This window comes from Salvelinus alpinus, chromosome 5 (genome assembly GCF_045679555.1).
Source record: "Salvelinus alpinus chromosome 5, SLU_Salpinus.1, whole genome shotgun sequence".
NCBI classification, from domain to species: Eukaryota; Metazoa; Chordata; class Actinopteri; order Salmoniformes; family Salmonidae; genus Salvelinus; species Salvelinus alpinus.
In genome coordinates this window covers 43,334,321-43,357,183 of record NC_092090.1, presented here as the reverse complement: position 1 = coordinate 43,357,183, position 22,863 = coordinate 43,334,321, and the positions used below count along the sequence as shown (strand labels likewise).

General features: G+C 41.4%; 4 protein-coding genes and 1 long non-coding RNA gene across 8 annotated transcripts; 2 read left to right on the top strand and 3 right to left on the bottom strand.

Annotated features, from left to right (window-relative positions):
• Nucleotides 1-550: 550 nt before the first annotated feature.
• On the bottom strand, nucleotides 551-5,401 carry LOC139576220 (G1/S-specific cyclin-E1-like). The gene is made up of 12 exons (XM_071402009.1): nucleotides 5,193-5,401; nucleotides 4,646-4,693; nucleotides 4,369-4,456; nucleotides 4,203-4,262; nucleotides 3,810-3,979; nucleotides 3,237-3,372; nucleotides 2,651-2,797; nucleotides 2,461-2,556; nucleotides 2,048-2,182; nucleotides 1,691-1,802; nucleotides 1,401-1,558; nucleotides 551-1,225 (listed from the first exon to the last, which is right to left on the bottom strand). Exons 2-12 carry the CDS (start codon nucleotides 4,657-4,659, stop codon nucleotides 1,109-1,111), a joined length of 1,233 nt encoding a protein of 410 aa, XP_071258110.1. The 5' UTR covers nucleotides 4,660-4,693; nucleotides 5,193-5,401; the 3' UTR covers nucleotides 551-1,108.
• A 264-nt stretch (nucleotides 5,402-5,665) lies between these two features.
• On the top strand, nucleotides 5,666-7,022 carry LOC139576219 (uncharacterized). Its single transcript, XR_011675076.1, has 4 exons — nucleotides 5,666-5,804; nucleotides 6,395-6,465; nucleotides 6,590-6,649; nucleotides 6,900-7,022. It is a non-coding gene; the product is annotated as an uncharacterized lncRNA (long non-coding RNA).
• Nucleotides 7,023-7,282: 260 nt separating this feature from the next.
• LOC139576217 (protein C19orf12 homolog) lies at nucleotides 7,283-18,951 on the top strand. Of its 3 annotated transcripts, XM_071402003.1 has the most exons (3): nucleotides 12,155-12,404; nucleotides 13,076-13,249; nucleotides 17,252-18,951. In XM_071402003.1, exons 1-3 carry the CDS (start codon nucleotides 12,209-12,211, stop codon nucleotides 17,515-17,517), a joined length of 636 nt encoding a protein of 211 aa, XP_071258104.1. In that variant the 5' UTR covers nucleotides 12,155-12,208; the 3' UTR covers nucleotides 17,518-18,951. The 3 variants fall into 3 exon arrangements, with proteins under 3 accessions (XP_071258106.1, XP_071258105.1, XP_071258104.1); XM_071402005.1 differs by lacking the exons at nucleotides 12,155-12,404; nucleotides 13,076-13,249 and adding an exon at nucleotides 7,283-7,391 and having other exon boundaries at nucleotides 17,252-17,558; XM_071402004.1 differs by lacking the exon at nucleotides 13,076-13,249 and having other exon boundaries at nucleotides 12,139-12,404.
• On the bottom strand, nucleotides 8,794-12,078 carry LOC139576218 (tumor protein p53-inducible nuclear protein 2-like). Of its 2 annotated transcripts, none has more exons than XM_071402006.1 (4): nucleotides 11,629-12,078; nucleotides 10,189-10,354; nucleotides 9,847-9,982; nucleotides 8,794-9,735 (listed from the first exon to the last, which is right to left on the bottom strand). In XM_071402006.1, the coding sequence occupies exons 2-4, from the start codon at nucleotides 10,313-10,315 to the stop codon at nucleotides 9,507-9,509; spliced, it is 492 nt and encodes a 163-aa protein (XP_071258107.1). In that variant the 5' UTR covers nucleotides 10,316-10,354; nucleotides 11,629-12,078; the 3' UTR covers nucleotides 8,794-9,506. The 2 variants fall into 2 exon arrangements, with proteins under 2 accessions (XP_071258107.1, XP_071258108.1); XM_071402007.1 differs by having other exon boundaries at nucleotides 9,847-10,007; nucleotides 11,629-11,760.
• Nucleotides 18,952-20,122: 1,171 nt separating the features above from the next.
• LOC139576216 (pleckstrin homology domain-containing family F member 2-like) lies at nucleotides 20,123-21,794 on the bottom strand. The gene is made up of 2 exons (XM_071402002.1): nucleotides 21,629-21,794; nucleotides 20,123-21,483 (listed from the first exon to the last, which is right to left on the bottom strand). The coding sequence occupies exons 1-2, from the start codon at nucleotides 21,718-21,720 to the stop codon at nucleotides 20,580-20,582; spliced, it is 996 nt and encodes a 331-aa protein (XP_071258103.1). The 5' UTR covers nucleotides 21,721-21,794; the 3' UTR covers nucleotides 20,123-20,579.
• Nucleotides 21,795-22,863: the final 1,069 nt, after the last annotated feature.

Below are 22,863 nucleotides of genomic sequence, written 5' to 3'. Positions count from 1 at the left end.
AAAGTTCTACAGCTGCACCATCGAGAATCCCGACTGGTATGGCAACTGCTCATCCTACGACCGCAAGGCACTAGAGGGTAGTGCGTACTGCCCAGTACATCACTCCAGCTTCGCCTGACCTCTATACCAGGCGGTGTCGGAGGAAGGCCCTAAAAACCGTCAAAGACTCCAGCCACCCTAGTAATAAACTGTTCTCTGCTACCGCAGGGCAAGCGGTACCGGAGCGCCAAGTCTAGTTTCAAAAGGCTTCTTAACTTCTACCCCCAAGCCGTAAGACTCCTGAACAGCTACCCAGACTAGTTGCATTGCCCTCCCCTTTACACTGCTGCTACTGTTTATTATCTATGCATAGTCACTTTAAATCTAGTACCTACATATTACCTAACTGGTGCCCCTGCACATCGACTCTGTACCGGCCTGGTAGAACCAGCCTGATCATTGAGTTCACCAAGCTATTTCACACGCAATAAAACAGAATAGTGAACACAGCAGGCTGGTTCAACCAGGCTACAATCCCTGTCCCTGGACAAGGCAAAGACCCACAACATTGTAAAACATAAAAGCTGTCTGCGACAGTGACTTTATTTAAAAAATAAGTAGCAGCATCTCATTTCAAAACAAATATCATACATTTTGGTAAAAACTCAAATGCAAGAGAGAAAGTTGCAGAGTTAAAATCTTAAAATACAATCCATATTTCTGCTTCTGAAGCAGGCTGTTCCACTTGTCCATTTTGGCAGCAGAGCTACTGGTCCCCAAACCTGGCAGTATTATCTTTCTCAAAATGGCAAGCGTGAGCTACACACACACATTCATCCACTGTTCCATCAATCCAAGTCCACCTTCTCTAGCAGCACCCAGAGCCAGTGACAGCTCTGGGTTTTTGGCAGGTGGTCCAGCTTGGCAACACTCCAATTAAAAACTGTCAATCACTCAAAAAAGACAGAGACATCCAAAAACATCCATTCACCTTAACACCAAAACACCCGCACGCATATAGAAAAAGCATTTGAGCACATGTTGGTGTAATGCAATGGATTTCTCCCAGTCCTACAATATCTTGGTCCCCATCTTGAGACTTCCTCAGCCCATACTAACCCAACGGCAATCAAGAGACAATGCCCTCTGGTTTCTCGCTGCTGGGGGGTGGAGTGAGCACTCCGGACGGTATTGGGGAACTCTGGCTGCGATCTACGTCCACTTGTGGGTAGGAGCATGCCTTCGCCTAAAGAAGAAACCAACAGAACTCTCAATACAGGCTGCAACTCAGCTGTGTACCACTGAACACAAGAAACAATCGGAGGGAAAAAATATTCTCTCTGAACAGCCTGATACAATGCCCTATGCCAATGTTTGACAGTGTGGTTGAAAACCATACAAATCACAAACGATGCCCTCACCATCCAGTCCAGATAGGCAGCATGGGTCTGGATGTTATGCATGTCGTCTGCTGGGATTCCTTTGAAGGGCCTCAGGGCCGAGCTGCCCACTTCTCTGATGGACATGGCAAAGGGGACCATCCACCTCACACAAGCCTCAACGTCTAACCACTTCAGCGCTGCACAGATCAAGACAAAAGGGGTGTGGTTAGGGCTAATACACCCTTGGCAAGTCCACCAAACCACTACAACTCAGTGGTTGGATTGAAGATGTTGATTGACCTGAACAGCCTCAGAATGAAACGGCCTACCTGAGACTTTCTCCACCAGCTCCAGCGAGGAGAAATGGAACAGGGCAGAGGCAGCCAGGACTCCATAGCAGAACTCCAGAGATTTCACATCCAACACACACAGGTCCAGGAGCTATAGAGAGAAAACAAAATGAAGGAAAAACGCGAGCACAATAACACCGCATGTGCACAACACCGACCTGAGGCAATGAGCCATTCTGAGGAAATGTGATAACCATTGTCTTACAACGCCATCGTGTATAAGCAAAAGCACTGTCGTCTGTGAGACCATATTTTGCCTTGATCTTCTTAGGTATATTTTGTTGTAAGATACCATGAATCACGTACGGTGGCGGGAAATCTCAGTTGTAACCTTACCTCAGCAATCTGTACAAACGTAGTTTGTGGGTACTGTGGGATGAGAACCTCCTCGGAATCTTTCAGGTAGGCAATCTGCATGTAGATGTTTAGCCAGGACACAGATGTCTGGGGACTCAAACGCCACTTCAGCTCCTGAGCAAAGGGGGACACAGTAGGAAGAGCCACATGATGATTTCATTCCACAGAGAAGAGTTCCCCAGCTCAGTACACATGTTTCTTCTGAGTCTCCTACCATCAAGTTAAAAAGGAACTACCATTAGTGACAGAGCATCATTAGGAACACATGTAGTCATTTTTAACAGTAAATGGCTAAACGTTGATCATGTCTCAACAAGCTTTAGACAACAATAAGGATGTGTGACCCATCCGTACTGAGAAACACTGGGACGTAAAGCGTTTGAGAGGCATACCTTCATAATGATTAGCTCCATACATAAGATGTCATCCTCAGTACAGGCACCATCAGTAACATAGGCAAATTGATGCAGCTTTGGAGGGTAGATTTCCTGAAAAGGGTAGTGAACATGTTAAAAATCTCCCTCTGATATACAAAATGGAGAAAATTACTTAACACAGGTTGTAGAAGAGGCATCTTCCTACCTCCATTTTGGCAGCTATAAACAGAGAAGAGATGCCGATGAGCTGTAGTGTTGACTTGAAAACATTGGTCTGCGTGGCCATGAACCTATCAAAGTAATCCTGAGCCAGGTAGAAGGTTTCCCTGTGCAGCTTGTACAACTCGCACACCTGAGAGAGAAAATAAGGTTGAGAATACAAGTTGTAGGCAAAGTCAGAGTAGCTAAGGAAGAGATCCCCACGTAATAGTATTGATCATGGTTCTCTATACCATAGGTCTGACACGACCCAACTTTAAAGATCAATGCTGATTCAGAAGAATTGGGTTAAAGGCGGAAGACATTTTGGTTTAATGCATTCAGTTGTGCAACTGACTAGGCTTCCCCTTAGAATATGTTAGAGCTTAGCTAATACTCATCACCTGACAGCCATCTCTTCTGTCTAGCCCCAGTTGACTTAGTTAAACTGGGGCCATACATCTATTGGTAAAACTAATACACTCACCACCTTACGATAAACATGGATGACACTGATCAAGTAACATTGATCAAAGTAGTAGATACACTGTGGGAGACAAATGTAGGCGTTTGATACAGAAAGAGCTACAAACCTCTATTAGCCAGTCCAGAAGAATAGCCCTCATCTTGGGTTGGAGGTGTGGGTGTTTCGTCATGATGTGGATGTCTCGAGAATACATCTCGTCTTTCTTCAACAGGTTGTTCCATACGTCATCTCTGCTTGCCCAGCTACAAAGAGCAACACATTCCAGAGGGTTAGCGTCTATTTCAAATTTGTAGTTCTCAAATTAAAAGAGATGAACATAGAATCCCTCAACTTGATTCAGAGTGCAAACACAGAACTGTAATATTAAATAGTATACAGGTACACATAATGAGTGTCAAGGCGGGATCTGTTCTTATAACAGCAGACTGTACACTCTTAGAAAGACAATAGTAGTGAGAGGACTACATGGTCTGTTACATTCAAATGAAACAGGTGAACACATTGGTTATCATAATGCTTGGCCTTGGACAGTGTAAGTGCAGAGTTTAAGGTATGAGGTCATGCAATCTCCTAATGAAAATCATACATTACTTATCAAACATGTCAAGTAACCACTCCTGCTCTTTAGCAGCGTCACTGCATCTTGCCCATGTTGTCCCAGATACCAGAAGTGACTCACCATAGCACAGGAAGAGGGGAAGACCTGGTGGGGGTGACAAATATGTTTTTGAAGGTGTACAGAGCAGAAAACCCAGTGGTATTCAAGGCAACTGGTTGCTCGACTTCATTGTCAGGCGTGGGGATCCGCCTGCACGGGCTTGTGAAAACCGACTCAGGATTCCAGCACACCTGCACAGGAGGGATAAGCAAAGAGAAGAAAGTCCGACTGATAAAAACAAACAGCACGAAGAGGATTCTGAGACTGACACCAATAGCAACTGATTAAACACAATTGTGTCATTTATTGAACAGTCCTGATTAACCTGTGTAGGTCACTGACTGGTGTGTGTTGCTAGCTAAATCCAACACATGCATGGTCTGCAATGGAATGCATTACAATGCATGTAGTTACCTGAGTTCCACACTGTTTCTTTTTTATCATCTCTGCCACTTCATCTGGGTCTTGCAAATACTGAGGATGGAATAAGGAAAGTGTTCATTTTGATAAACCATATTACAAAGACATAGCCAGGTAACCATCTCGCTACAGTAGCAATACCCAGATAACAATAACTTACAATGGCAACGTCTGCTTTTCTTTTCCTGGATCTCACTGTAGTTTCCTTGGTCAACTCATGATCAATAGACTTGGATTCCACATTTCTCCTGAAGTGACACAGTAAATATTGAATTATAATATGCATCCTGCTGAAATGCTAAGAAACGTGTTAGTTATTGCTCGCTAACTAGCTACGCCGCGGCTAGTTAGTTAGCAAGTCAGCTACCTAGCGTGAACTTTTTTCGTCACCTAGCTACATTGACAAGACTAGGTCAAACTGCAAAACTGAAACTTACCCCTTTCTTGGCATTATAGCCCACGTGTATCCCTCCAATATAGAGAACCTGCAAACATTAAATATTTTATTTGTTCAGATTTTTTTAGGTAATAACACCAAAACCCAACCCCCCACGTAAGACTCACAAAGCCAACTCGTCAAAAAACTCTTGGCGCGGGCAAATGGAAGTGGGACAATGTTAAAGGACGACAAACAATATGAAATACTGCAACAATTGTCACAAAACCACGAATACATCGACACCAGATTCCACACTATCACCTAATCCTAACAGTTTGACTTACAGTCGATGGAAACGAGCTCATTTATTCTAAATGAGAGAGAAGCTGGACAGAAAATGGCCGAGCCATCAAGTATGCCATTTTCCATTCACCCGCTCTAACAAGCTCTCACAAAAACACTATCCATCCAATGTTGTCCATCGCCTTTCAAATTCAGGATATTTACAATCTTAACACTCATTTCGAATCACGTTGAGGGAGTTTGATTGAAAAGTTGCAAGACTACTAGCTAACAAGAGACATTTCAATTCTTTGCCAGCTTACCTAAAAATATCCCCCTGCGAAGAAGTCCACACTTGGCTGAAAGGATCAGACAAAATATAGCTACAGTTCTTAGCTAGCTATTCAATTATCGTTCGATTCGTGGCCTCTGTCATCAAAAGGAAGCTGTGAACTTTGCTAGGTACTTGTTCTTCGCTAGTGCGGTGAGTTTTGCGCCTTGGCTTATAAACTGCTTGCTGTCTACATATCATAAGGGGCGGTCCGAGCGGGTGATTTAAATACTTGGCGCTGTTCAGTAACCCTTTGCAGTTACTGTTCAACGAACATTATTATTAGTCATTAATTGTTCAGAAGTGAAGAGTGAAATCACCTGAAATCTTATGTTGTGTGAGAAATTTACATTATAATGGTGTTCCAAATATTGCATTTATCCGGCAAAAGGGAGGTGTGTCTGGTGCGGCGACAGCTCAGGGGCGGTGCTTAGAATCCGGAACCACAAAGTACCGCGTGGCTAGGGAAGACGGATGTAAACAAAGACTGTGTCCTTCTCAAAAACCTGCAAATGCGGACCTTATGCGGATTTTTCCTGACATTTAAAAAGATGTTTCTCTGTCAAGCCGACAGAATGGACTTTCGCTGTCCATAATGCAATAGGTAACTTATGTCATTATTTTTAAGATCAAATTAATGCCGCGCAATTTGCTCAACGAGAATGGTGATGGCGCCCTGCACTAGTGCATTAGCTACGTTTAGTGGCTTCCTTTTGTCTACACTAATGATTTGTTGGAAAATAACAGTGCAGGTTTAGTCAAATACATTTTAGGCACCATCTTATGCTTTCATATATAATTCATACATTTGCGTTTTCTTATCAGAAGACGAGGAGGCTAATCTGCACCCTATGTGCCTTTTCTGTCATAACTGTTATTTTAATATGTTTCATGAGCCACACGAAGAAAACACTGGATTGGGTGACAATCACTCATAGATCTCGAAACCTGCATTAACGTACACTTTGACCAGGCACGTGATCAAGCTAGCAGCTACATGGGAACGAGAACTCATTTCAAAGCCACTGTGCCTCCACATTGCAACTGGTTTGAAACAGTTTCTGAAACTCTTTGGACGTGCCAAATTTGTGGTTATTGGAATGATTCATGTTCAAGCCTTACCAGGTAAATATTATTGAGACGCATGTCGTTTTTTACTCTCTTTTTTTAAAACTTTGATTTTATGTTTTTCAGGCACACCTTTTGGAAGCATGGCCTCAAATTATTGAGGAAGCACGCCACGAATCTATCACAATGCAGGAATTGTAAGTATAAGCAGACAGAAGAACTCCTTACTTTTTGATGTTACTAATATTGTAGCCTATGTAAACCACAATATTCATCCTCAAGGATGACTGGAAATTAATTGTCTGTTGATCTTTTGAACAGGATGGGCTGATCATTGAGGACATGCATGACGTTCAGTACACATTCTCAATTGGACCAGAGGTGTGTGCCTCTATGACAGCAGTGTGTGCAGCAGTGAGGGGGATCAGTTCAGATCCTGTCTGCAGCAAACAGCTCTTGCTGTTGCACTGGCTTCAAGTTGATATAGCTGGCTTTGCTTATTACTGATTAATACATGCATGCAAGAGTGCTTCAGGCTAGCCTGGAATTTGAGTTTAATAGAAAGATCCGTATTAAGAGGTTGGGAAAAGCAAATGTTTACCTACCTATTTCGTTGTTGTCTATTTCCAAGGTATGGATTTTATCAGGGCAGAGGGATATGTTTTCCCACATGTTGCTGATGAAGGCCTTTTGAATGCATGTGTCGGAGTCCTTTTGCGATACGGCAAGCAAATAAAGGCTGAACATGTACAGATCTTCACTGATATAAAAAAGAAGCACAGGTGCGCAATCGTTCAAAAAACATTCCAGTCAGACAACCCCACTGGCTAGCCTAGATGTCCTGATATGGCATTTCAGAAGGTTTTCAACATGCAAGTATTGCGGCTAATATTATCCGTAAACGGTACCGCAAGGAGATGAAAGGTACAATTTCTGACTTTTGTAGTAAGTGTAATTGGATGTTTTGTGATTTGTGGGTTTGTGTTCCTAGCTCCCATGCCCTGACTTCAGATGTGAGCATAGTGGAGACGACGGCCAGAGCAGCTGCGTTTTTTCCTCTCTGACGGGCTCATTATCACTGGAACAGCCACAGGGGTTCAGGCAGATCCAGTGGAACTCAGAGGTGTGTCCTGTCTCTGAATGCTCTGACACATACAGACATGTATGTACGGTATGACACATACACACATGTATGGTATGACGCACAAACATACTGACACATACAGTAATATAAAAAGACCCCCAGCTCGTTTAAATGAATACCAAATAAAACAAATAAGGCACAGGCTATTACTGTGTAATCACTATTTTACCACTTGGATCAAAGGGCAGCCGACACTCAGCACATACATTATATATCTGAGGCATAATGCTAGGTGTATCATTTTAGGAATGCTCAGCGTGCACCTTAGTACAAACATAGTTTACTTTCCCTTTTTAATTTTCTCTCAAACATGCCTGTAGTCTTGGTTAATAAGGGAGTGCCCTTTTTCTAAATGTCATACATTCTCCCTAACCATAACACACACCCTAACAAAAGTATGTTCAGTCACCTCACTCAATTCCATACCACTCCCACTGCATACGAGTCTATGGCATACTTCCTACATTTGAAAGGGCAGATAGTTCCTGGCGTTAGTTTTTCATGTGGCCCAGAGGTTAAGCTTCCCTAAAGCCCATGGAGCCTCTGGGCCTCGCTGCTGGCCTTATAAAGAGCAGCCTCGTCTGGGGAGAGGATGGCAGCCTCACAGTCCCCCCCAGTCTGGATCATGCTGACCATGGGCACACAGCCAGGTCCTGCCCTTGCCTGCCACAGCCCTGCTTGGCTAATATAGACACCAACATCGTCTGCTATTTTTAAGCACAGCCTACAGATGGCTGACTTAGATAGAAGGCTGTAAACACAGGCAGGCTCTGGCCAGACTGCCGCACAACCCTGCTGCCTAGTTTGGAGGTGCTCCTACAGTCTCCCAGTATGATTTCATTGGGCTGGCTCTGTTGTCAGATTGGTATATGGAGCTGCCAGAGTCTGGATTGATCTCTTTCCTCATGTGTTTTTCTCATATCATCTCTGAACATACTTTTACCATTTACTTATCAGAGATGATGCATGACACTTGCAATGCATTCCTAAATCCAACCATTTAGGTATTTGTTTCATATAAGCTCTTGCACAGCTTTCCAATATAATGAGCTCAGTAAACATAATGTAACATCTCAAAATATTTACAATCTTTTATTTTCTATTTGCAGATGTTGCATTCTGTAAGACTCCCAGTTTTTATTGGCTCAGGAGTAACCCATTACAACATGGAACACTACCTTGATGCTATTGCAATGATAATTGGCTCTCATTTCAAGAGGGGAGGTGTTTGGGGAAATGCTGTTGATCCGGAAAGCGTTAAGAAGTTCTTGGGGAAGGTGCGTTTGCTTCGAAAATGAAATCCACTAAATGTGCTACTAAAATATTTGAATGCAGAACAATGAAATACATTTGGTGGTAATAATACATGTAATTACTGAAGTTGTCTCATGCTATTTAATAAAACACAAATAATACCCAAACAAAACAGACTTGTTTAACAATTTTTCACATTTAAATATACACCAAAATAGCACAAAAAAAACGGAATATATTTACAAACAGGTCTTGTAGCAGTATAGCAAACATACGAACACACTGGGAATAAATGTATGAAAACAAAGTGAATCACACAATTAGAAAACATACATTAGAAAACAGTGTTCATCATTATTTGGTAATCCTTACATACATTGTATTTGTTCAGAGGTCCAATTACTCAAGAGTGATGTTTTGTGTCGTCACATATCATATACAAAATAGCTTTTCATAGCTATGAAACTTAATTAACAACTTTTCCTGAAAGCAATATACCCACAACGTATCTAAATCTAAGGCTCACAAAGTAATAGCAAAATGTATACCATATTCAATCAAATTCATATTTGCAAGTGCTAAAACCTTTTGCATTTCATACACTAAATAAAAGTTTATCAGAGCTATAAGACTTAACAGTAACAAGCCAATTATAATACTTTTCACATGCACACACACATCTACTCAAGGCTATTTCACTCTCAAACTGGGCTCAGCATGTTAATAACATACTCAGCAAAGGGGGTTCCCTTGATCAGGGTAAAGAAATTGACATGGTAATATGTCTACGGTCTGTATGTTAAGTGGCTTCAGACAGTGACGTGGTTCCTCAGTAGACACTCAGTAGTTGTACAGACGCTGGCAGGGTTGTTTGAAGTGACCAAAGCGTCTGTCAGAGGGGGAGAATCGCATCTTGGCAAGGTTCTGTCTCTGGAAAGCACTCCTGGTCAGCTTCTTGCACTCCACGTGAGTCCTGGCTTGCTGTATGGCAAGCAGTTGGACGTTGCATGGAAGCGGGCTGCCCCAGGCAGCTAACCTCCAGGACACATGCTGTTTGACTGGCACAGGCCTGGGGGGGGGGGCACACAAAATAACTGTAAAATGTGGCGCTCCTTTCTCTAGGATAATGGTTGTGTTATCACACTGACTAAGTAGATGGATCCCCTGGATGAAAACTGACCTGGGAGAAGCATCCTCTTCATCTGAGTCTTCCTCATCACTGGTCTGGTGTCTGATCTGGTATACAGACATACTGGGATGCTCAATCAGCAGGTTTTCCAAAGGGTCTTCCTCAGGCGGGTTCAGGGAGTTGTTCTCTGGAAACATCAGACCACAAATGTACTAAACCGAGACCAAAGAGGAAAAACACTAGTGAGACCTCTAATAGTGACCATTAGATCTACTATCCAAATAACTACAATGCTACCATTTACAAAACAAGTAACTGCAGACAACAATGCCCATACCAGTTCAACAACCAACTTGTGATTTCAACTTTCAGGGAACATAATTATCGGCTTACCTTGAATGTTGATAACGACCCATCCTCCCTCCTCAAACTCAATGAGCTCCTCATAGGTTTCATTGTCATCTGTGGAAAAATCATTGTCTGTGCTACCAAGGAAATGGGCAAATATCTTTCCAATCATTGTGTATATGTTTGGCTCCCTTGGCCCTCTTATTGCAGTCTGCAAAGAAAATGAGTTAACATAGTGTTACAGTATGTCGCCCCCATAAGGTAAACAGTTGCATAACGGATGCAATTATTGCTAAACTGGTAAAATTGCAAAACTGATCATGGTAAAACATTGCATCAAATGCAAGAAAACAGCACAACCTGAAAAGGCATGTGTAGTTTAATATCCACATTGACAGAAAATAGATTGGAAACTATTCCCGGGAAGCACTCTGAACAACATCTTACATTATGACCTTTAGTATTTAACATTGGGTCCTGGGTTAATGACCCTGCCAGCACAGCAGAATGAGGAACAGCATTCCCCTTGGAAGCTATCTGCAGACTGGAGGACATGGCATCCTTTCTGACCAGCAATCTCATTTCAAGCCAGAATCTGAATCTTAAGATATGTTCTGAATAAACTAATGTGGTGAATATGAAGCCAATTGGCCAAACTATGGTGAAAACAGCTGGTTTGTAAATTAAAAAAAACATTTGAGTGTATATCATTTGATTTAAAAGGCCTACATTTCTAGTCGAATAGGCCTATTAAAAATATAATCAGGTATAAACAGTATGTGTATGTCTTTCAGGCTTGATGTGTCATAGACTAGACAGAATACCACAACATCCACTTTTAGTCCTCGGGCTGTCCAGACAGCCACGGTCTTTGAATGCCTTGGTGTACTTGTCAACCTATATTGTCAATAAACAGCTACACCCCAGCCTGCCAGCAAGGGAAGATCCAATTGTGCCCCGACAGAATTAACTCATAAGGTGCTAAATGTATTGCATATCTTTTCTGGTGTGCCATCAAAAAGTCCATAAATCGGGAAGTTTAAAGACATGTAAGACAATCCTTACATTAGCCCCTATTCAAGATATATATGTGTGATAGAAACTATTAAATCATTTAAACAAAACATAGGAGAGTAGTTTGGGTGAACTTCATATGGCATTAATTCGCTTTTAAACTTCTTCAATAAATAAGTAAATAATTAAGAACTGCATTTACTATATGTAATTCACTCACTGACAATCAAACAAATAAACTAACCTACATACAAAATTACACATGACATGGTTACAATTACATGGTAGTCTACCAAACTAAAAAGCTGGCTTAATAGGACACTCTGGGGATGTAGAAATCAATACAAACAATGCAGTGGATAGATAAGTTAGTAGGCTAAAGAAAAGTGTCTAGACAACACATGAACAAAGGCTGTTACACGGATACAACCTCTCGCACAATGTTGAAGGCTACGATGTAATTGTTCTTACCTGACAAATGTATATTTAACGGGCGGTGGCAGACGGCTGGCTCGAAACTATAACTGATCTGTAATTGTTTTGATACAGACTTGTTTATGAACACCAACTGCTTCCCTTTGCTTTGGTGGGTGGTGAACGTAAACAAAAATCCCAACTCGAAGGCGGAGCTTCAGTTGGTTGCGCACTAACTAACCTTTGTCATCATATTTTGGCAACTAGCTGTCAAGTGAACAAAAGTGTCCTTCCTTGAAACATACCTAGATAATTGGTTTCAACCGACGTCCAATCTTTCAAATAGTCTAGGCGTGTGGTCTATAATAACAAGTCAAAATACATAAGAGTGGAAGATTTCTTTTTTTTGTACAGCTGTTTGCAGTCAGTGGTCGACTTCGTTTTGCATGGCCCGGTGCCCCGTTTGCAGGGAGTTGGTTATTTTAGATAATTTCATTGATTCTTAAGAGGAGTCTCCCCCAACCTTGAGCACTGGGACATGCAAAACGAACCCCACCAATATGACGAAAAGGGGGGAATTGTTTCAATGACTTTTCGTGCAACATTGTTGCAAATATTTGCCGCGTAAACGACAATTATGACAGGTTGCCCTACTGAGACCTATTTATTTGACTGTGTGTTGTATTGTGCTTCTAACAAACCACAGCGAATCGTTTTAACAGGATGTGGGCTTGTCCTAAACGAATGTCCCGTCATTCACCGCGGTACTATTTTTTTTTTAACCAACGCTCATTATACACAAGTTACACATCATCGAAGTGCGAGATCTGACGGTAGGGATTCACCACCAATGTTTACTTTAGGCTATTTTCATGTAGGCCAACGTCAGAGTCCGTCCTGTGTGATGGGGACAACTATGTCGTTATGTAAAGGTTATTGCCACACTTTTAACGGAGAGAGAAAGCTGATAGCCACATGATGACACACACTAACAATATGTCGTCTTAACGCCATTATTAAAGGCATACATATCAGAAGTGAAGTAGAATTATTGTTATCTGCGGTCGTTATTATTGTGGTTATAACATAACTCCGAGGGAAGCATGTTGAATCTCTTGTGTGAGAAGTTTTTGACTCATGGCAATGGTCTGCATTAAGTTTCAGTTATTTCCCCAGTCTCTTTATGCTAAATATGATAACTGAATTGATTACAATAATATAGTTATCAGGTTTTGTCAACATTTGGAGTGAAAAAGGCCTATACCATTCATTTGAACAATAGTTTATTTTACTTTTGGTATAGGCTACTCTCAGCAGTGTTATGCAGTTCATTACCAGAAGATGGCATACTCCTAGTCATAAGGACATTTCACAGAAGTCAAGTCATACATCTCTTCCAATGTTAAATTGGTAGTGGCTATTTTTACTCGCAATGTATACTAGAGACAGATGAGTTGGCTTGGTTGCATGTTGATCTTCAGTATCCCTCTTGCCATAACACCAGGGAGAGCAGCTACAATGGCTCCACGTATGGATGATGTCATGCAACTATGCTGTGACCTGTCTGCAAATCAGCAGATAAAAGCAGCAGTGAAGAATTCTGGGAAAGGATCCGCAGTGGCAGGAGGGACTGCATTTTTAGGGGGTCTTCTAGGTGGTCCCCCAGGGATCGCTGTTGGTAAGGATCCTATCAATTAAGTAACCATAATTATAATCATCTGCATTTCCCTACTTCAACCACAAGGTGGAGCCATATCCTTTCTCAAACCAATTGTATTGAGTGCAGCTATGAGATTTTCAGTGTATATGCAGTAGACCTATAAAGTATGGCATTAGGGTAGAATAATTCTCAGCCAATGTTGTCTTATGATTGGTGAGGTAGATTTGGATAAATATGGGTGTTTTATTTTTATTTAAGGCAGCAGCTACTCTTCCTGGGGTCCAGCAAAATTAATGCAGTTATACATTTAAAAAACATTACAATACATTCATAACAGATTTCACAACAAATTAAGTGTGTGCCCTCAGGCTTCTACTCTACTACCACATATCTATAACACAAAATGCATGTGTACATATTATTGTGTGTTTGTATGCATGTGTCTATGTTTCCCCGCTGTTCCATAAGGTGTATTTTATCTGTTTTTTAAATGTAATTTTACTGCAGGCATGAGTTACTTGATGTGGAATAGAGTTCCATGTAATCATGGCACTATGTAGTACTGTGCGCCTCCAATAGTCTGTTCTGGACTGCATGGGTGTCCGATCTGTGTGCCGGTAGTTTAAACAGACAGCTCGGTGCATCATCAAATCATCACATCAAATTGTATTAGTCACATGCGCCGAATACAACAGGTGTAGACCTTACAGTGAAATGCTTACTTACGAGCCCCTAACCAACAATGCAGTTTAAAAAAATACGGATAAGAAATAAAAGTAACAAGTAATTAAAGAGCAGCAGTAAATAACAATATCGAGACTATATACAGGGGGGTACCGGCACAGGATCAATGTGCGCACAGTTGAGGTAATATGTACATGTAGGTAGAGTTATTTAAGTGACTATGCATAGATGATAACAACAAGTAGCAGCGGTGTAAAAAGAGGGTGGGGGGCAATGCAAATAGTCTGGGTAGCCATTTGATTAGGTGTTCAGGAGTCTTATGGCTTGGGGGTAGAAGCTGTTTAGAAGCCTCTTGGACCTAGACTTGGCGCTCCGGTACCGCTTGCTGTGCGGTAGCAGAGAGAACAGTCTATGACTAGGGTGGCTGGAGTCTTTGACAATTTTTAGGGCCTTCCTCTGGCATCGCCTGGTATAGAGGTCCTGGATGACAGGGAGCTTGGCCCCAGTGATGTACTGGGCCGTTCACACTACCCTCTGTAGTGCCTTGCGGTCGGAGGGCGAGCAGTTGCCATACCAGGCAGTGATGCAACCAGTCAGGATGCTCTCGATGGTGCAGCTGTAGAACCTTTTGAGGATCTGAGGACCCATGCCAAGTCTTTTCAGTCTCCTAAGGGGGAATAGATTTTGTCGTGCCCTCTTCACGACTGTCTTGGTGTGCTTGGACCATGTTAGTTTGTTGGTGATGTGGACACCAAGGAACTTGAGAGCTCTCAACCTGCTTCACTGCAGCCCCGTCGATGAGAATTGGGGCGTGCTCGGTCCTCTTTTTCCTGTAGTCCACAATCATGTCAATACCTCTCACAAATACAAGTAGTGATGAGGTCAATCTCTCCTCCACTTTGAGCCAGGAGAGATTGACTATGTTAGCTCTCTGGGTGTGTGCAGCTATGAGATTTTCAGGGTATATGCAGTCTGCTTATAAAGTATAGCATTAGGGTAGAAATATTATGTGCATCCAAGGGACAGCCGTGCTGCCCTGTTCTGAGCCAATAAACATTTTCCTAAGTACCTCTTTGTGGCACCTGACCGCATGACTGAACAGTAGTCCAGGTGCGACAACTTGGGCCTGTAGGACCTGCCTTGTTGATAGTGCTGTTAAGAATGCTTTCTTATAGACAGACTTCTCCCCATCCTAGCTACTGTAGTATCAATATGTTTTGACCATGACTGTTCACAATCCAGGGTTATTCCAAGCAGTTTAGTCACCTCAACTAGCTCAATTTCCACGTTATTCATTACAATATTTAGTGTAGGTTTAGGGTTTAGTGAATGATTTATCCCAAATACAATACTTTTCGTTTTTGAAATATTTAGGACTAACCTATTCCTTGCCACCCATTCTGAAACTAACGGCAGTTCTTTGTTAAGTGTTGCAGTCATTTCAGTCGCTGTAGTAGCTGATGTGTAAAGTGTTGAGTCATCCGCATACATAGACACACTGGCTTTACTCAATGCCCTGGGGAATTCCTGATTCTACCTGGATTTTGTTGGAGAGGCTTCCATTGAAGAACCCTCTATGTTCTGTTAGACAGGTAATTCTTTATCCACAATATAGCAGGGGGTGTAAAGCCATAACACATACGTTTTTTCAGCAACAGACTATGATCAATAATGTCAAAAGCCGCACTGGAGTCTAACAAAACAGCCCCAACAAACTTTTTATCATCAATTTCTTTCAGCCAATCATCAGTCATTTGTGTAAGTTCTGTGCTTGTTGAATGTCCTTCTATTGTCAATTTGTTTACTGTAAAATAGCATTGTATCTGGTCAAATACCATTTTTCCCAAAAGTTTACTAAGGCTTGGTAACAGGGTGATTGGTCAGCTATTTGAGCCAGTTAAGGGGATTTTACTATTCTTAGGTAGGGGAATAACTTTTGCTTCCCTCCAGACCTGAGGGCACACACTTTCTAATCGGCAAATAGGAGTGGCAATATCGTCCGCTATTATCCTCAGTAATTTTCCATCCAAGTTGTCAGACCCCGGTGGCTTGTCATTTTTGATAGACAACAATACATTTTCCACCACTTCCACACTTACTTTATGGAATTAAAAAATACAATACTTGTGTTTCATAATTTGGTCAGATATACTTGGATGTGTAGTGTCAGCATTTGTTGCTGGCATGTCATACCTACGTTTGCTAATCTTGCCAATGAAAAAATCATTAAAGCAGTTAGCAATATCAGTTGGTTTTATGATGAATGAGCCATCTGATTCAATGAATGATGGACCGGGGTTTGCCTTTTTGTCCGAAATTTCATTTAAGGTGCTCCAAAGCTTTTTACTATAATTTTTTGTCATTTATCTTTGTTTTATAGTGTAGTTTCTTCTTCTTTTCTATTCAGTTTAGTCACATGATTTCTCAATTTGCAGTACATTTGCCAATTGGTTGTACAGCCAGACATGTTTGCCATCTTTTTGGCCTCATCCCTCTCAAATATAATATTTTTTCAATTCCTCGTCAATCCATGGGGATTTAACATTTTTACAGTCATTTTCCTAATGGGTGCATGCTTATTAGTAACTGGGATAAGCAATTTCATAAATGTGTCAAGTGCAGCGTCTGGTTGTTTGTCATTACACACCACGTACCAACAAATATTCTTCACATCAACACCATAGGAATCACTACAAAACATATTGTATGACCTCTTACACACTATATTAAGCCCAGCCTTTGGAACTTTGGTTTTCCGAGATATGCCTGCTATATTGTGATCACTACATCCAATGGATTTGGATACTGCTTTCAAGCTAATTTCTGCAGCATTAGAAAAGATCTAATCAATACATGTTGATGATTTCATTCCTGTACTGTTTGTAGCTAGGTTGACTTATAACCTGAACCAGGTTGCAGGCACTAGTTACAGTTTGAAGCTTTTTCTTGAGTGTGCAGCCTGATGAAAGCCAGTCAATATTTAAATCACCCAGAAAATATACCTCTCTGTTGATATCACATACATAATCAAGCATTTCACACATGTTATCCAGATACTGACTGTTAGCACTTGGTGGTCTATAGCAGCTTCCCACCAGAATGGGCTTTAGGTGAGGCAGATGAACCTGTAGCCATATTACTTAAGCAGTATTTCACATGAGATCCTCTCTATCCCTTACAGGAATGTGGTTCTGAATATTAACAGCCACACCTCCACCATTGATATTTCTGTCTTCTCTGTAAATCTTAAAATCATGAGTGTTTAACCATCTGTGGGCTGCAGCTCTTCTCCCCTCTTGATCTTCTGACACAGATCTCGTTTGTGTGGCTCTTTAGGTGGTGCAGTAGGTGGCCTGTTGGGATGGTGGATGACCAGTGAACAGTTCAGACCTCTCCCTCAGATCATCATGGAGCTGCCTCCCCACCAGCAGCAGAGGCTCTATGCTGATATCATGGCCGTTTTGGGCTCACTGGACTGGACAGACCTGGCCCAGCTGACCGCCCTGGTCATAGGGAATGCTACTCTCCAGCAGCAGGTCACTGCTGCCCTACTCAGTTATATCACAAAGGAACTGAGAGCAGAGGTGAGATATGGGGACTGATCTATACAGACTGAATATCTGGAGGAACTTAGAACACACATTTGCTGCCTTTTGAAAGAAACAACTTTTTGTTCAACTCCAGCTTATTTTTGGAGACTGAAATAACCTTCAGTGGAAGAGGCCTTATTTAGTTAATACATTGAGGCTCATGTCAGACCAGTCATGTTACCCAATATCTGATCATATCCTTTGATAAAGCACTTAATGGACAATTCCACCACTTTTTCACGTGATTTTCATTACCTCCAGAACAATACCAGTGTCTACATATGTGAAAATGGCACATTTCTACGTTTTGTAGAAACAAATATGGAGTTAAAAGTTCTACCCAATGATATCATCAAAAGTTAGAACATATTTAAAAACAGTGATTTTCAAACACTTTGAGACTCGCAGTGACGTGAGGAGCAAGAAAATACCCTCTGGCTCGAAACTTTTTTGAAAATCACTGTTTTGTTACTTTTAATCCTAGCCTGTTATGTCACAGAGAAGCATTTTTTATGACCTTTCTTATCTTTTTAACCACAGATCATAAAAACGCGCTGTTTTTACATACTGTATGTAGACACTGGTATGGCGCTGGAGATAATGAATATGAGGTTGAAAAGTGGTGGAATTGCCCTTTAATGTACACATTTGTTTTGTTTTAGATGAGAAAGTTTTACCTCTGAATGTAGCGGTATGATTGAAACTTCTCTTGCAAGAACAGTCCAGCAATTAATCAATATGGTGCACTTTATTTGTACTGTAGGGCATCATTTGTTGCCAATATTCTGCACTGAAATGTACACGTTGAATATTGCTGTGCATTTATAATTTACATTATTTGCAACATACAAAGACAATGACAAAATAACCCTGATCACTCCTCTTGTAAGTGTGCCTTGGATCTCAAGCGACTCATGCGTTGTGAACATGGTAAGAGATGAGTACTTCTGAGAAACCGGCCTTGATACTTCTGGCGCCTAATGGTGATAAGTCCCACCTAGTCCTAGAATGAACTAATTGGGAAAATCTTAGACACTTTTTGTAATGCTCTGTACTAAAGAGTTTATATGAAAATCATGATGAATGAAGTAAAGGTAAATGGTGACTTGCATGTTCACAAGCTTTTAGTATGACATCATTAAGCCAGAAAACATGTTTCAGTGAATCAACTGACAGTTTCGTAAGGGAAATTCAACCACTTACACATTATTTGTAAGAAAAGGAAGACAATGCTACGCAATGTAATCTCCTGGACAGATGCATGCACGGAACAGAATGGTATCTCATCTGACGCAATTACTTAGTATTTTTGTTCTGGTTTTCTGAAATGGTACGCAATGTAACATAGTTCCTCTTTTTCAATGTTTCAAATGTAGACTTTTGAATAATACTAGAATCTTAAGGTATTAAAGCACTTTTTGAAGTATGTGCAAAGGTGGTTTGTTATGACGTCTCTGCGCATTTTTTTTCTAGGCGTTTCCTTGTTCCTTCTTTGCAAGCAAATGTGGTCATGCAGGTTGTCATAACATCATACAGAGAAAGATAGATTACTCATCTCGAGGACAAATTTCATAAGAAGTTATGTCATTCGTTTCTGAGAGATGGTTGTTAGTCTTGTAGGAATGGCTTACTAATAAACAGTTTAATCGCAGCTTTTTCAAATTCCAATGGTTTGAAGTCTCACGATATCATATTACATCACCACTTTATTGGTAGTCTGGGATGTGAGAGCAGTCTTATATCTTCGTTGAAAAACCTTTTAGACAGTAGACGATTTAAACTGATTTTGTTTGAAATGCCTATGAAGTGTTATTTTTAATTTTATTTCACCTTTATTTAACCAAGTAGGCCAGTTGAGAACAAGTTCTCATTTCCAACTGCGACCTGGCCAAGATAAAGCAAAACAGTGCGACAAAAAAACAACAACACAGAGTTACACATGGGATAAACAAAAGTACAGTCAGTAACACAATAGAACAATCGATATACAGTGTGTGCAAATGGAGTAAGGAGGTAAGGCAATAAGTAGGCCAATAGTAGCGAAGTAATTACAATTTAGCAAATTAACACAGGAGTGATAGATGTGCAAATGATGATGATGTGCAAGTAGAAATACTGGTGTGCAAAAAAAGTAAATAAAAACAATATGGGGATGAGGTAGGTAGTTGGATGGGCTATTTACAGATGGGCTGTGTACAGCTGCAGCGATAGGTAAATTGCTCAGATAGGTGATGCTTAAAGTTAGTGAGGGAGATATTTCAGCAACTTTTTTTTTCTCCTACGGATGGGTATTATGGTGACCAGTGAGCTAAGGCGGAGCTTTACCTAGCAAAGACTTCTAGATAAAGTGTTAATGATAGACATGTTGCATTTGAATAAGTTCTTTCCAAAATGTAATTGGCAGTTGGCCTGAGTATTGCCAATGACAACACTAGAGTTAGGAAAATCAAGTGATGCAAGAACTTTCTCTAAAGGCTTATTTACTGCACCTGTTACCCCAGGACTGTTTCATGTGTCTGCTGGACTTTGTAACACTAAGCACTGAATAGTTTGATTACAGCTGTTTGGAGGTCAACAAGCAGTCTTACCAGGTGTTCAGGACAAGGATGACAAAAGGTTGCTATCAAAATATTTTATTTTACAGGTAAATGGTTGATATGAATGTGATAAAGAAGCATAGGTATTGTCATTTAGAGTTATAATTACAGGTACACAATATAGGCACATTATCTTAGTCCACATGCCTTTTTTAAAGAAGATAAGTATAGGATGAATATAAAAGTATTCAGTGCAAAATATTTCATGTAAACAAAGATGCTTCGTGTGTGTATAATGGACAGTCAACAATGCATAATACAGGTTAACATTTATCAAACGGATAACACAAATAAGCTCCACAATACACTCAAAGGTATATTAACAGGAATATATTGATCCAGTAGTGTTCATATTTGCACAATATTTATCATTACATGTGATCATGTAACGTCTTGATTTGACACTTTTCTTCACCACATACTCATTCAGTAAATACTTTTCAGTGTCCTCTCACATTGTCCAAAAGTCAATCCAATTCAAGTCAAGTGGTTTGACAAGCCAGTGAGATTGGGACTTTGATGGTGCGGTTTTAAATAGTTATACGGGGACCAAGAGTTGATCTGAGACTCAACCCACTTGTGTGGTGCGTGCTCATCTATCCGCTCATCTGCCTCATCGTCGATAGTCGCCTCGTACTCAGGCATGACCAGTTCGTACTCATCAGAGCAGTTCCTCCCATCGCTGTCCCCCTGTGAACGCACCTCGTCCTGGGTCAGCGCCCCGTGGTCCTGGAGACTGAGGTGACACAGTCGACATACCCTCACAGGCTTAGTAGAGATGTGACAGATTACGGCCCGGTTCTTGGAGCAGGCGTTGCAGACGACGAAGCCGCAGCGACGACAGTGGTGGCGACGTTTGTTGACCCCAAACGTTTTAGCGCAGCGCATGCAGATGGCGGACGCCCGGTCAGGGATCCAGGTGGTGGCGAAGGTGCATCCGGGCTGGCAGCCGGCATGCTGCAGCTGCTTGGACCTGCAGTCCTCGATGTGCTCCATCCAGGCCTGCTTCTCCTCAGCAGAGGCAGCTGACACGTAAAATGACTTCCTTGGGGTGCGGATCAGCCACTGGTTCTCCATGCTGACCCCGTCCTCCAGGTCCTCTAGCTGGATATCCTCCAGGGAGATTATCTGTTGGTTCTTGTGCCAGTGTCCATGAAGGATGATGCTACCGTAGACCAAAATGTCATTAAACAAGTAAAATACTTTGGGCTGTGGGCGGCGTCGACACAGCTTCATCAGCCGCCCCTCGCCTATCAAGACCCGGCCAGGTCTGAACAGAAACTTCCCAAAGGGGCCAAAGGAGTTCTCCACCGCCAGGATCCGCTCTCTGTTCTCTTGCGTGAAAGCCAGCTGGTCCACCATGATGAGCTGGATTACACCACTACAGGAAATTAACAAAACATTCACAAAATGTAAATACAATTGAAATAACAAAAAATAACATTAAGATTTAAACATGAGCTGAAATGGTAGGCCTATGTCACTAATGATCGAATAAATGTATCGTGAGAAATAGTCGATTGTACCTTTTACTCTCCGTTTTGTGATAAATATCTTGTTTACGCTGCAGCAGTCTATGTCTCGGTAGTAAATCGCTTAGTTCCCGTTTGACCACCATACAGTAGGTTTTGTCAGTGTCAAGTAGTCGTTTCGGTAATGAAGAGTGAGTTGCCACGAGAGGTCCTTTATATGTGAAACTCACATTTCCTGTTGAGTCGCACGGCATGGGGAGTTCCAAAACAACTTGACGCGGAGAGAGAGAAAGAGGGGAGAGCGAGAAAGAGAGCAATTAGAACGAGGGAAAACAGGCAAGACCAGATTCTCAAACATGAAGGGATGTGACTCGGGGCATAGGGATCCTGTTTAAATTACAGTAAATACAAGTATTGTATTTGCAAATTCTATGACTAGGACTATGAATACAGGAAACCCCGTTGGACAGCATTAGAGCTAGCATCCTTAATTGAAACAATAACAAAGCTGTCATCCCGCCAGTGTTTTGGTAAAAAGCTGAGGGATGGGCTTTGGAGAAGTGTAAACACTCTCAAATTCATAGACAGGGCTATGGATGCAAGGACTGATCATCCATGATATCAACATTGTTACCATGTTTTGAGGCTATACAGTGTTTGTTTACATTTACATTGCTTACAAACACTGGAGTAAAAAACAACAGTTGACCCAAGCTCATGTTGCATTTATAATTCTTCAAGAATCAATGGGTATGAGTGTACAAAACATTAAGAACTGTTCTTTCCATGACATAGACTGGCCAGGTACAGTGGGGAGAACAAGTATTTGATACACTGCCGATTTTGCAGGTTTTCCTACTTACAAAGCATGTAGAGGTCTAATTTTTATCATAGGTACACTTCAACTGTGAGAGACGGAATTTAAAACAAAAATCCAGAAAATCACATTGTATGATTTTTAAGTAATTAATTCGCATTTTATTGCATGACATAAGTATTTGATCACCTACCAACCAGTAAGAATTCCGGCTCTCACAGACCTGTTAGTTTTTCTTTAAGAAGCCCTCCTGTTCTCCACTCATTACCTGTATTAACTGCACCTGTTTGAACTCGTTACCTGTATAAAAGACACCTGTCCACACACTCAATCAAACAGACTCCAACCTCTCCACAATGGCCAAGACCAGAGAGCTGTGTAAGGACATCAGGGATAAAATTGTAGACCTGCACAAGGCTGGGATGGGCTACAGGACAATAGGCAAGCAGCTTGGTGAGAAGGCAACAACTGT